This window comes from Trichoplusia ni, chromosome 3 (assembly GCF_003590095.1).
Source record: "Trichoplusia ni isolate ovarian cell line Hi5 chromosome 3, tn1, whole genome shotgun sequence".
In the NCBI taxonomy this organism is placed as follows: domain Eukaryota; kingdom Metazoa; phylum Arthropoda; class Insecta; order Lepidoptera; family Noctuidae; genus Trichoplusia; species Trichoplusia ni.
In genome coordinates, this window is record NC_039480.1 from 15814887 (window position 1) to 15830114 (window position 15228).

A 15228-nucleotide genomic window follows, 5' to 3' on the forward strand; every position below is an offset into this window, starting at 1 on the left:
ATTGACTTCCTTTCAATAGCTATCGTATTAATTGCAGTCGGTACAATCGATGGTACCGATAACTTGAGAATATAAAGTGAAGCTATCAATGAAGCGGGAACTGGAATAATTACACACATGTTTGCATTCATAATACATCTTATTTAATAAAGTAAATTAGATGCGAAAAGCAAAATAACGCTACATTTGCAACTCATTTATGCATTTTCGGCTCATTCCCTTGCATTCATTCGTAAATTAGCACCAGACCACCAACTAATTGCAGTGTTGACTTCACTTAAAAAAGTAATTTTACAAGACCACATGCATTTCTCATTTGATGTACACATTGTGAATTCCAAACAAAAATAGATTTAAAATGAATGACACCGCGTTGGTGCCAAAATAATTCGAATAGCGGTGTGGGCATTGACATTCTTCGAAATTAAATTTAAGAAAAAATCTCATAATAATATGCTAGCTTTCGCCCTCAGCTGCGGCTGCGAAGAATTCGAAGAACGCGAGAATAATTTTACCGAAGTCATTCCTCATGATTGATTTCATGAATAACTTGTCTCGGGTTTAATTTACGTTAAATGATCAACTTACTATTTAACGCTTTGATTTAATCATCACCTATACCTATCATTGTAATCTGGATCGCCTAGCTTTCGCGGCTTATTAAGTCCCAAAAGATTCTTAAAAGCTTTAATGTTATTCAAACCTCAGGAAAAAAGTGATAAATTAAAACGAAGTGTGGTAAGACATTCTGCGAAAACGCAGCAGCTATTTTTTTTTAGTTAAATAAATAAAATAAAAAATCTTTTTATAGTGAACTTTATCAAAACTAAGTCTTGACAAGGATTCGTTTGATGTAACATAAGAACATTCATTAACTAAGAGTTATCAATAAACAGGCTGTTTCAAGGCGAACACGTGCTCTGTACATTGTAATTAGTGAGCGCATGAGTCACCGCGGTGATGCGCCCGCGCATCATAAAATATACTCGCTTTTATCTTGCGCGTGTCGACGAAACTTTGTAGACTGGTTGTTTGTATCATGTATCAGAAAAGATACTATAATGGAAAGACATAACATTAGTTATGACGGAGTATAAATCTAAGAGGGTTCCGCTAGACCATGCATGAGTTGAAACGCCTTTGATTTCTGTGACGAATTTCACATATTATGAACACTATTAATAGCTTGAAATGACAATAATAACGTAAATAAATAAGCAGGATAAGGTACTTTCAAAGTAGGTGTCAAAGGAGGTGGGCACTTACGCGAGTACTAGAGTTCATTTGACGCGTAGAAGTCATAATTATCTATATCCGTCAGCTGAATCATATGCACTGATAAACTCAGAGCGCATATGGCTATGAAAGAGTTCAGATATTCTACCACTTTTAAGACATGGCATTAAGAAATAATGGTCCTTGAAACAAAACCTTAGATATTAATAACATTATTCCGATTTTGATGCTTTGAATAAGATTATTGACACGACATTTTTGAAGTTTCAAAAATTCACACAATTCCGGAAGCAAGGAGTGGAGCGCTCGTATTACATTGACACAATTAATTGGCCATTACACCGCATTATGGCGATGGAGTTTCAGAGGTTCGGCTTTTATGTCGTTAGTGCCAAGCATCCGGCTTGCGACCACAGCACTGTAGCGGCCTGTGGTCGCATAACAGGAAATTTATGGGAACTTTGATATGCAGAAATTACGTAGTTATAGGCATTCTGGGAAGTAGACTTGTTACTACGAATTTTAGTAACTCCTAAATCGTGTTTCTATTTTTGGCTACACTAACCTTAACCGTAAATGCAAAACGATCTCTCGTAAAATACTTGAAATTAAACATTAAAAATTTAGGAGATACCAACTGTGAATAGATGCCCCTGAGTTCGTGTAGCTGCACTTGCTTTACATTTTAAAAGCCCACGAGAAGGATATCGAAAGGACGTGGGCAATAATTGAGTCGATTCGTAGAGAACAAACAAAGAGGCGAAAACGACCAAGTGCATCATGAACTAATCTCATTACGAAACAGATCTATGTTGGGGAGATGACGTGAACTGCAAATATAGGCAAGGATAAACAAATTTAACTTGTAAATCGTATGCAAGAGAAATAAAATATTCATCTGCGCAGGATTATAAGTCATAAAGTCACAAAGGTTGTAGAATAGTACATGCAGTGGATATAGAGTATTTATGAACCCGAGTTGCTAAAAGAGCTGTTGAAAACTCCGCTAAAAAGCATACAGCCCCTGTGCAAACTACTTTTGCATACTCTCCGTAGTTCAAGTACGAAGCCTTTGAGATTTTTAAGATGTTTGTTGGCACTAATCAAATACTTATACATAATTAAGTAATAAAAACTAACAGATAAGTAAACGTGTAAACAACGAAACTATAAATTTGACGGAAAATTGTTTCTTAATTATGCTAAATATAGTAGAAAATAACAACATAATAACACTGGCTTTGTTTTCTCATTAAACACAGTCGAAAATATGCAAACTAGTAAATAACATAACATCACTGAAGTTTTAATTTGTTGTTCTTTCCATACGCATACAAATGAAAACACAGCACAAAAACTCATGTTTACGTAGGTATTGTGTGTGTTACAAGAATACCATGTTTGTGCGAAGACCTGCCTCAATGTCGACTTGTCAGGATATTTGATCCATGAAGCTAATGACATTTAGATTAATGATTTCAACAACTGTTCTGAGAACGTGACCACAATGTGTTACAGGAATTCTGTATGACAGATTGTTTTACAGGATTTTGTACTTTTTGTTATGTATGCGAAGAGCTTAAACTTGTAGCTTTTTAACTAAAAGGTTATCCCTCTTCTTGCTATAATCCTTCGATATTATACTCATATCAATTTATTGTAATCAACATTATTGTTACCATACATCCTGGTAAGAGAGCTAGAACAATACCGATGCTGGCACGTGACGTACGTTACTCAGGTACTCTTATTACTCTACGAATAATCCGAATCGTATTCTACTCTAGTGACAGTACATTGCGGGGTTTATAGCCGTTTCATATTTTAGTACGTGAATCAGAGAGGCAATGGGGGAGGTGTGAAGCGATGACAGCGTGGGAGGGACACGACTGTGGGGTGTGCCCGCTTCGGGCTCTATGCCAAGTAGAAGCGCCACTGCATCGTCAGATGACTGGCATTATATTGCACCCACTACGTCTACTTCCAATCTTAATCCTTCACACATACGGTTCATTTTATATGTTGATAAACGAAAAATATCCAATTGTTGTTTCGTCGTGTGAATGTCTCGCGCGTAGTCTAGGGTTTTTATGTGAAGTATCTCAAAGTCCGCCTTGCAAAGAATTCGCGTGGAATTGTTTTAGCGTATTGTGAGAAATGTCAGTGTATATTTTTGGCGCCCCTTTTTGTCTTTTTTCCTTGAGTTTGATAGCACCAAGACATTTTTAGTGACCAATAACGGTGTTATAAGATCATGCGACGTAGTTTGACAAATTAACAGATGTTGTGAATATCCGTCAATAATCAAGATGTTCAAAAGAACTCGAAACATTTATTTGTAAGAAACTATAATTAGACACTTATACTAGACCCAAAACGATATGACATATCGGCCTTAAATGTTACAATTTTCAGTTGAAAGCGAGACAGTCCAATATGATCGTCGTAAAAGACGTAATTATGCGTTGTCAGGGCAGGTGGGCGTGCTGATTCACAAAATATCTATTATCTCAATGTTTTAGACAATTACATGTGTGAATAACATTGTTTACAAACGCCGCTGTTATCTGGGCCAGTGCAATTGAAGCTCCTACAAGGTCAGTGATGAGCGTTTCGAGAAAACCCAAAATGAGTAATGACATTTTAAGTGAGAAAAACTGAAAGTTTTAGATATTCGTTCAACATTTATTTTGCGAAAATGGGAAAGAATTTTAAATTAAAAATGACTAAGAAAAAAACATAGTCGTTACAGGTCTTTACCAACAAACGAGAATGTTATTTTTGAGAATATTTTTCTACCTAGGTACCAAAGTTTGTATCATACGAAAGTTAAAAAAAGTTAACATTCGAAATTAAACGACCTTAGGTAGCTTTGCAATCCAAATTTAATACAAAATTGCCATCGAGCGTCCTTGACGTGACGTTTCGGCACGTACCCTTTTCACTCACGTAATTAAAGTAACTTCAGCCAAGTCGGATACTCACATTTTTTGATGGCACAATTTGGTAGGAAAATATTAAAAGCAAAACATTTGCCAAAAACTACGAAATTAAAAAAAAAATCTTGATACGTATTAGTAGAGCTGCTACGTAGTATTAGAGCTACCACTGTGAGGCGTAAATTTCTGTCTGAAGCGGTACTCTCAAATAATGTACTCGTCCCAGTTTTATCAAAATAATACATTTGAATCCACATCAGAAAGAATTCAATAAGAAAATGAAATATAAATTCTGTAACCGGAGATCTTATCAGGTGAAATGAAACCTATGTCGCGGGTTAATCATACGTAGGTCTAGATAGGCCAGGGTACGAGTTTCGGCTACAAGCATATACTTAATCACTTAATAACAATAAGTTTTACTAGTCAATTTCTAGGACTTCATTGATCAAGATCAATAAATTAGTATCTGGGCCCTGGAGCCACTAATGATAAGATACTGACCGAGCTGTTAAGGTTTTATGGGTCAATTGGAATAAGGAAGAACTCATATTTATCATGCTTGGATAAAGTAAGTCTGCCAGGCGATAGCAACATTATTCAAACTAATGGTACATTTTGAGGGCACTTGCCTTACTTTATCGGACTTTGATAAACCTTATTGATTGGGTCCTAAAGCTAAATCAATTAATGATATCTGGTTTGAATGAATTGTTTGTGTTGTTGATGCTTTTTAAAAAAGTTTATTGCGTTTAATAGAGCGTACCTGCAGATCATGGACAAGAAATCAAAAACTGTAATCAATCAGGTAAAAATTTGTTCAATTATTTAGGACAATTCTCAATTATTTTCTTTTAAATGAGACTGAATGATTGAGATGATGAAACAATGTTCCGTGTTTCAAAAATTTTAACTTTTAGTTACTTTATAGTTTTTAATGAACCATCTCAACAATTTTGTATAGATTGAATCTAGCAATCTACTTACGTTTCTGAACCAGGTATTATACTGATATATTAAACACATTGGCACGTCTGGAATGTAATAAACAAACAGTCTGACCAGTTATGAAAACAGAACAAGTCTATACTGAGGAAAAATATTTAGAGTAGTCATAGCTATTATAGAGAATGAGCTGAAATGTAGTGTTTTTAACTTCTATGGACTTGGCGTCCTCTTTTCTGACGTATCAATAATCTGGAAGAAGTTAGTCAGGCCCTTATGCGTTAGTTCTAAGAGACCTAACTCTTGGCCTGATATACACAGTTTACCTCTACAGAAATGGGATATACGTATCTACCATTTTCGCGATCATGACTGAATGATCGGATCAAAGAAGCCAAAACTTATTTTGCGGGGATTCTAATAAGGTTTAATTTTGGTAATAACATGGATTTACACTTCAACAGCGAATTCCAGTACTTAGCGGTATTTTTGTAGTTATTCAGAGAAGGAGCACTATAAAGTTTTAAAACATTTAATAAAAACTAGCGCTTCATTTTTGGGATGTTACCCTAGTCGCTTAAACAGCTCCGAGGAAAATTTCGCGTCACAATGTTTTTATTAACGATCTTTTCATTGTTTTAATCCCTATGAGCTGCTGCCATTCAACAATTCAAACGGGGATTGAAAAAAAGGAAAGGTTAAAAAAATGTTATGAATATTCCGTTTTTGCGCAGAAAATTACTTGCTACGTGAGGTTATATACCGGAGAAGAGACTATGAATTACAGAAGAATTCTCTACATTCTGGGTATAAAAAAAAACCAACATAAACCGAACAATAAACACAAAGAAGATTAGGCACAAACGCAAATAGGAGTGCTCAACCCATAACGGGTAATTTTCATCCAACAACAATCCTAGATATCAGATGCAGATCAATATCGGCAGCAATAAAAGCCAAAAATAAACAGTGTGACTAATAACTACACATGGTTGATGTGTGGACACATCATCGCGAGGAATAGAACAATAGCGGTGCCAAGTGACGCGAGTGAGTGGTGGACACTCATCTCCGTCTAGTACCTGGCGGAAATGAACCTAGAGTTACGTGCTAACACATATGCCTTTACTGTGAAAGTCTTTTACGATAAAGCATCTAATGGTTGACTCTTTTACTCCAGTCCAAGTCGGTTGTTAGTCTGTAGGTTTGTGGAAACCTTGAGGAGAAAGAGAATTTCGATATCCTTTGACTAAATTCAAGAATATACAAGTGTGTTTCTCATTTCTTTTGATAATTATCCAAGCTATTGGCATCGGTTATACGTAGGGATGTTGTTCGGGAATGAAAATAAGGTGTAAACGATATCCGACCCCATTTATGGCTGTTTTAACGACTAAATATCCTTAAAAATGCTTGCAACTAAATAATGGTAGGTCATAATATTATGATGTTCGTTGATTCGGAATTTGTTGGCTCAAAATGCAGTGCAGAAACACTTCGTTTCAATGTAAAAAGTATCAAAAGCTTCAGAGGTAGGTGCCGTAATTAGTGAGCGTGGGTAACAGAGAACTCATCTAAAGTACCCGTCACGAGAAGCTATAAATTATGTAAACAAACATCTTTTACTAAGTAAACATTTTATACTGCGAGATAATAATAAATTGACCATATTCAATCGACATGAAATATAGACGGGTTATATGAAAGTAACAACCTATTTAATTTAGTCGGATCATATTTTAACGACGCAAAGCGCTATCGTTTGTGTTTCTTGGTACCGGAACGCGTCCGTCGCAGGGATTGTGAACTATCGGGACGCCATTTTGAAATAAACGCATCATTCGAGTTTCGAATGCGTACGAGTTTGTTTCATTGCTTTGCATATATCGCGGATCTGGTTGTTATTGTTAATTTTGTTATTGTTTCGTTATCACTTTTTTATTGTTGTTACTTTAATTGTTGCGTTAATTTTATTTGTTATTACGTATAATGGAGCCAGTAGCCAGTACATCTAAGGAAATAAATTCGCCACGAAAAAAACGTCAAAAGGTGCGTAATACAATTTATCTAAAATATATAATAAGTAAAAAGAAAGAGTTGTTTGTTCAAACGCGCTAATCTTTGGAAACTTAAGGTTAATATTAGAAGTAGGTTTTAAATTGTGAAGTAATTGGTTAGGTTAATTGGTATACCTGGAGATATAGCTTGAGCTTCGTGTGACAAGTGACTACCGGTGATTTTTACAGGTGACGAGCTTTACGGTTAATGAGAAAAATATGGTGATCAACGTATATAAGTACGTGAAAGAAAATTGGCCATCGAATGAATATCCCTACAAAACCGAAATAAATAAAAAAACAGCATCGATTTTGGGAATTGGCATAGCATCTGTGTATAATATATTAAAAGAATATAAATCAGAAGAGGGAATAAAATCACCTATCAAGTCTAAAGACAGGCCTAAATTTTATCAGAAAGTAGACGATTTTGATAAATCCGTAATTAGGAAAAAAATTCACAGTTTCTTTTTAAATGGCCAATTACCAACAATTCCCAAGATTCTTCAGGCAGTCAATGACGATGAAGATATGCCAAATTTTAGCGAAACAACTCTCAGGCGGCTAATAAAGCATTTAAACTTTAAATATATAAAACGACAGCGAAATAACGCACTTATTGATAGAGATGACATAACAATATGGCGGCGAAAATATTTGAAATCTATTAAAGACTATAGACAACAAAATCGCCAGATATTTTACATGGATGAGACATGGGTGAATGCAGGTTAGTGTGTTTTTTTTTATTGCAGTGAAACGGCAGACTACCATACGGTTCGCCTGATTGTAAGCAAATACCGTCGCATTTACCGTGAAGTGATGTGTATGATACTGCAAATCTATTTGCAAAATAAATATAACCCACGCGCCGCCGACCTTGAGACATTAGTTCTTAAGGGCTATCACAAGTGTGTATTAATAATAATGTACTTCAACTCTTTTACTGCGCAAGACGCTAATTAACAAATGTTTAATTGTTTTTACAGGACATACCGTAAATAAAACTTGGGTAGACAAACAAGTTAAAAGTAAGAAGCAGGCTTTCCTAGAAGGACTTAGCATTGGTGCACGTAACCCAACGTCAAAAGGTAAACGATTAATAATTACCCATATCGGCAATGAGAACGGTTTTGTAGAGGGCGGTGAAAATATATTTGAATGCAAGAAGACGGGAGATTACCATGAATCAATGGATGCAACACATTTTGAACAATGGTTCGAAAACGTTCTCCCAAAACTTGGAGAAAATGCAGTAGTGGTAATGGACAATGCACCATACCACTCAAGGCGTCTTGAAAGAATTCCTACTACTGCCTGGAAAAAAAATGATATACAAAATTGGCTTGTAAGTAAGAATATTTCTTACGACGACAATGAAATTAAGACTGAATTACTGCTAAAAGTAAAAAATGTTAAAGACAATTTTAAAACTTATGTAGTGGACGAGCTTGCAAAAAAATATAAGGTGGAAGTATTGAGACTCCCGCCATATCATTGTGAGCTTAATCCAATTGAGCTAATTTGGGCCAACGTAAAAGGATATGTTGCTCGCAAAAATACAAATTTTAAATTTGACGAGGTAAAACAATTATTACAAGAGGGACTGCAGCAGATTACTTCGGAAAATTGGAAGCGTTGTGTGGAGCATGTTATCAAGGAAGAAGATAATTTTTATTCCAAAATCGATGAGATGATTGATAAAACTGTAGACAGCTTCGTGATACATGTCACTGATTCTGACACAGAAATGGAAACATCTGAATCTGACGAATAATTATTCTTAAATAATATTTATATTAATTAATATTTGTTACTTAATAATTTATTAAATCTTAAACAAATTCATTTTTTTTGTTGGTCCAAATGTTGTGAACTCCTGAACACTTGTTTACAAAATTTATAGCTTCTCATGACGGTTACTTTAGTAATAAAATTGGTAATTAATTAACAAAATTGTTCTTGCGCCGAGATAGAAGAACAATTGCTTAATATTGAACATTATTTACAAAGGTTGATTTGGCTTGTGGGAGTAATCAATTCGCCCACCCTTAAGTAACCACAAATAGACGATTGATTAGTGTTAAATAAGTCCTTGACCTTCGCAATTAGATAAATGGTTTATCAAAACCATTAATTTAAGTGTATATTTGTACCAAGTATAACTGATATTTGAAGCAATGGATAGCAAAAACAATAGACCGGACAGAGTTGGAAAAATCTAAGGGAGGCCTTTGCCCTGCAGTGGGACAGTAACGGGTGAAGAAAAAAAAACTGATATTAATCGAAACATGTTTTTGAAACTTCGTTCATTTAAAATCCACAATTGGGTCAAACTGCAACCGCATCAAGTAATTCAGATTAATAATTCGGCTGATTTTAACTATAGGTGACCTAAGTATGTATGTTACTACAACAACAAAGAAGTATCTTTGACATTCCCTTCGACAATGAAATAGGAACTTATTCTTACTTTTCTTCTGATTAACTTTAAAAAGAGTTTTTCCAAGGTTGGAATAGCTACTCTATTCTGCATCTGTTTAGTGGTTTTATAATTTGCTGGTCTGTCTCTTTCAATAAGTACAATCGTACACTACTAATGACAATATACGTCGACATTAAAAGTTAAGTTTGTTTAAAACAATAAAACATAGATGGTTGGTGCGTTAATAGAAATTTGGTACCTAAATATTAGAAAAAAATATAGTGCAATGATTGCTGCCGGTTTCAAATTAATTCCAATGAAAACCCGCTGCAGGCGACAATAAAAGTGAGAATCTAGGCAAAAACTTATAACAAAATGCGCATAATTTAGTCTAAACGTTTTGTAAGACAGAAAATTACGTCATGAAAGGGACAGTTAGAAGGCCGAGAATAGCGTAACAATGACGTCATTGACGACCCACGCGAAAAACAAACAGTTATCGTCTCCTATTACTCTGGAAGAGCTCTCCACAAAATCTTTGTCTGCCGGCAAGCGGGTGACGGCTGTGTGTAGCACACTTTTGCGTGAATGTTTGGGCATTTTATCAAATCTCGCGACAATACCCCCTATTTCCACCACAAAAGAATGCTTTAGGGTAAAGTTTAATCCGAGTGCACAACAAATACAGACAAGAGAATGAGCAATACGAATACTTTTGAATTCGGAGAACAATGTCGCAGACCTGGTTTTTTTTTTGTTACTTTCTTTGCGCTAGATTTAATGCCTTAATTATCGGGTAAAAGTCAGCTTCGCATCTGCCTGATTAGAGAAATTCTAACACGCCGATTAGCCACGAGTGTGGGCATTCATAAGAATCTCGGTGGCTGTCTATACGTCAGCGTATGTTTACACAAACAGATGTTCATTTTGAGGGCGCACTGGATCTGCACTATTGTCTTGTGTACGCATTGTACGAGGGCGTGCCGCGTACGTTGACCCCGGCCGTCGGTCACTGATTAGATACACAACTGCAACTTTTAATAGCACACAAGGATCAATTGTCTACTAAATATTTTAGATACGGAGTTCATGCTAAGTTAATACTAAGTTTCCATTAACGTGCTCTGAAGTTATTTTAGGATTCGTATATAGAGTTTAGAATGGCGATATTTTTTTAATGTGAAAGTTGTTATCAAAACATCGCGATATTTCTCTGCTGTTAGAATAAATAAGCAATTTTGCTAATACTACTTATTTGTCTTGTTGTTTCGATAATTGAAATTGATATATGTTTGACCAAGGTTTATCATGAACAGTTTGCGGTTGACCTTAATTAGGTATGTGCCGTTTCGAAATCGTATAACATTAATACATATCGAGGATATTAGTTTTCTTTTGATTTAAGTATGCGTCGCTTGCTCCCGTGACCCTGTGATGCACATCAACAACAATATTTGTCATTCAGGTTGTTAGAATAGATAACACTTGTATAATTATAACTCCCAACCTGTTTATTCACTTACAAAATAATATGCTAATGCCCTCTAATATTAACACATTTATACACTTCCAAACACAGCCGTCTGCTGAACTAAAAACAAAATCGTGTTTTTGTATACAACTTGATAAAGTTCAGTGACCTACTTATGGGACGGTGGAACTATCTAAGTTAGCTCTAATATGCTTTATTGGGTCATAAACGTAATAGAAAAGAATAAGAAATTGTGAGAGTCCAACTTTTAAGTGGCCATTTGCGATCAAATATGTACGGCATAAGGATATCCCCGTCTCACTGCATTACACTACATTATCTTTAGAAGGAGAATATGTGCAAATAGCGTATTTAAGGCCTATGATCTAATATATCAATTTGTAGACTTACTCCTTACAACGCAGTTTAGAGCTTAGCCTGCTTAACCGGACCAACGACAAGGCCTGAATGGCTTCATGTCCTATGTATAGAATATACACGTGTCAATGCCAAAACGATGCATTGACAATACATATAGTTACCTTATGTATGTAGACATTTCCACAGCGCTCGAAATAAAACAACTCAATCTACTATCACTTAATGTCGTTCCCAGAAATAAATACATTACTCTAGGCTTGGGATCCCTCCGTCCCTTATCTATTATAGGAAATTAAATAAACAGAAACTACGAAACGAACTTAAAATTATCTTGACGTAATGAATGCGCTGTAAACTGTTACAAGTTGGTTATTAACCCTTCACTTCAACAGAATGTTAACCCTTACTCTGCCTGCACGTCTACACAACACAGGAGTTCGCAGCTGATGCATTCTGTTCCATAATTAGACTAATCACGATACACTCACATCTTACGTAAGCAATACTTAAGATAGTTGTTTATTTTAGTACCTACGTTGACCTTTTCGGGAGAGGGAGGTGTAAGTAAAATCTTTATAAAGAAAATACGTCAGCTGGTTTCTTCCCGTGGGTGTCGTGAGCAGTCTATGAGCTGTCATAGGAAGCAAGAATATAATGTTTCATTAATGCGAGCCGCACCTGCGAGTAGTGGGTATCGTTACGAATATTTATTATCATCGTTCGACACGCAAATGCGGGCTGGTGAGTGCCGTCCGGGAGAGGTTCCCGAGACATACCGGTAGACTTTCGCGCTCGACTACAGTGCTGAGATTTTAGCTTTGTTTATGAAACTCGTTTTCAACACTGTCTTACTTCTTAGATCGTGTCAATGTTTAAATTAAGGCTATGAAGTTATGAACTTATGGGATGATTAATTTAGAATATTTAAGAAACCCTATGGATTCTGGAAACTATATAAGTACTTTAATTAGACACCAACGGTCCGTGATAGTCACAATAGATTTAAAAAGCTAAGTTTTGGACTGTGAATCGTCATAGTATAAAATAAAAAAAGTAATAATTTAGACACAAAAGACTTTATCATACAATCAACATTATTCCAGCTGAATGAGAATTAAGTTTTCTTTTTTCATTTTTGTTTCACATTCAAGATTCAAAAATGGCGTTTTTAATTAAGAGTTGTAAAATAGAAGAGAAAGTTATTTATGTGGGAAGTAGGCAACATGTTACATTACATGCGTATCTAAGTTATCACAATTATGGCTAGTCGACACAGACACAGTAACTGTAGGATTATTATCTTTGTAGACTCATTTCAATTTCATTAGTTTCGCGTGTAGAAAACTAGTATATATATATATATATACTTTAAATCGTTAGCAAAAAAAGGATCAAAAAACGAATACAATAATTTAAATTTAAAACACAATTCTGAGTCCTATACTGAAAATTGGACCCTAAGAACCACTGTACACTTATTTTTTCAGTGTAGGATGGCAGAACACTTCGTGTTACCTAGCTCTGTCATTCGGTACCTACAACTTCTCGAGTTTGTTCATTACACGAAATGCTGTCTTTTACTACTACCCTACTATTACGCTGCCGTGTCTTGCTTTGTCAAAAAGGATTTTGTGATATCCAGTGTATGATCATATTACTTAGCTCACACGTCGTGTGTGGTTTTGAAGCATTTTCTGTCTCCCAAAGTGCGTATCAAATGACGTCACACAATATTAGCTATGCCTACATTTTACTTTTTTTCTCAACATAGGTATCGGCAATGACACGGTGTTTTATGTCAAGTGGAGAAACAGCTGTTTAACCAACAAGTACTCAAGACATTAAGAAAACTATTAAATATATGTATAACATATATACAAGTTTTCATTAATTTTACTTAAAAATAATTAACAAAAAGTCTCACAGTGTAAATACATATCAAAACACTTAATTAGAGGTAAAAGCACCTACCTTGCAATCTTTATGCCGATAGCACCAGGTACAACCGAGGAGAAGGCCAACAGCGGTGACAATAAGCGCCAGCGCAGGCACCGCCGCATACCAGCCCTCGGGGCCCCAACCATCCAACTTTGACTGGTTATGTCCATCTGTGAAAGAGAGTTGGAATAAAACTGATGCACTAATGAAGGTGTACTCTGTATAAGAGACAGGTAACATAAATAAACTCAATGTTCATAATGAGAGTTTTTAGAAATAGATTTTGGATTATGATTTGTTAATTTGCTTTAGATAATAAATAGGAATAATAAAAGTATCTATAATTTCAAAAGCCTATTTTGTTACCCAGTTGCCCTAGACTTTTCATAACATTTTGTGGCCTGCCATAGCATTGTTTGTTCTTATTCTATGATAACCATTTTTACATTATATTCCATTTCACAGCAGGGTAGCAGATTCTAATTAGAAATTAAATATAAACAAAGTTTGAGAACAAGAATAAGTCCTCTTTGTTTTATATATTGAATTCTGAAAATTTATAAGTAGTTTTCTGTAGTTCTTTTATATGAATAAATATAAAGATTTTTTTTTAAGACTATGTGAAACATTGCCATTAACTGATATAATTAATCAAGGAACTGCTCATATTTTTTTCAAGAGAGTTATTTGTTTGATGTCTTTGTATTTCCTTTTCTTATCAAGATAAACCCAATGATATAACAACATTATCTAATATTATTTAAATATACAAACCATAATAAGCAAAGATATGAATGTCAGATAACACTGATAAGAATGTTTATTTACTATTCTACATTTTTTAAACCTATTGTATTTGCTTTATAGTAAAAACTATTAGATATATATTTACAATATAGTTATTTAACTGTAAATTTTAATTGTAACTGCATTTGGCAGATCAATCGACAAAATAAATAATTTCGACAAAGGTCCATGAAAGTTTCTTTTCACAAGAAGATGGTATATTAATTAAATGATGGAAATAAAAAGTGTAAGTGCCTGTTAGTTAATACAAATGATTTGAGGGTACTTGAACATAAACTACACAATATCTAACGGAAATCTATAGGATATTCCCATTATAACATGACGTATTCATATTTTAGACAAATGCGAACAGATGTTTGCATTTGTATTCATAATCATGGTAAACAAAAATAACATCTATTTACATGTTCCTTTCACTTGCACCCGTATATTGTGAAAAGTAAGTTATACTGTTATTTAATTCGTGTAAAACATGCATTTTCAACAAAATGACTCACCATGAGGGTAGGTTTGCGGCGTTGAACGGAGAGGCGAACAGTGTCCCAAGTGTGAGCCGGTCAAGGCCACCAATAACACCACCCATATCATACCCATCATTGTCACATTATTTGCACAATCGCATTATTTTTCGTTTCATTATTTATCGTTTTCATACATCACAACACAAAAAATACACGGTCCATGACAGGTTTGCACTGAACTAAAATTATTATTACACAATATGTTTTTAGCCTATAAATTATACAAAAAGATCATGCCCACTGTCTGAAGTATTTGTTGCACTTAAAACTTAATTTTTCTAATAAATTTCGTGCACATTTACATAAAAATTGCGCAACCCGCAGCTGTATAGAACGCCATTTTTCTAAATTAGTGTTGCACTCGGCTTTATTTATTTTCTACCAATAACGTGTTGGTGTGTCTTACCATACAATTTACTGTTGGCAACATTTGCGTTGTAATTCCATTCATCACTGTTTTTGCAACACACATATAAATAAAAATGTTACTGTGTTTGTTTTGCTT

At 34.8% G+C, this 15228-nt stretch overlaps 1 protein-coding gene across 3 annotated transcripts in view; it reads right to left on the reverse strand.

Moving 5' to 3' along the window:
• LOC113492127 overlaps window positions 1–15113 on the reverse strand; it is a 39070-nt gene extending 23957 nt beyond the window's left edge. For all 3 annotated transcript variants that reach the window (XM_026869449.1, XM_026869450.1, XM_026869448.1), the window contains exons 1-2: window positions 14700–15113; window positions 13426–13562 (exon numbers count right to left, since the gene is read on the reverse strand). In XM_026869449.1, coding sequence (XP_026725250.1) covers window positions 13426–13562; window positions 14700–14799 — 237 coding nt within the window. In that variant the 5' untranslated portion in view covers window positions 14800–15113. The remainder of the gene's footprint in view (window positions 1–13425; window positions 13563–14699) is intronic.
• Between the last annotated feature and the right edge of the window lie 115 nt (window positions 15114–15228).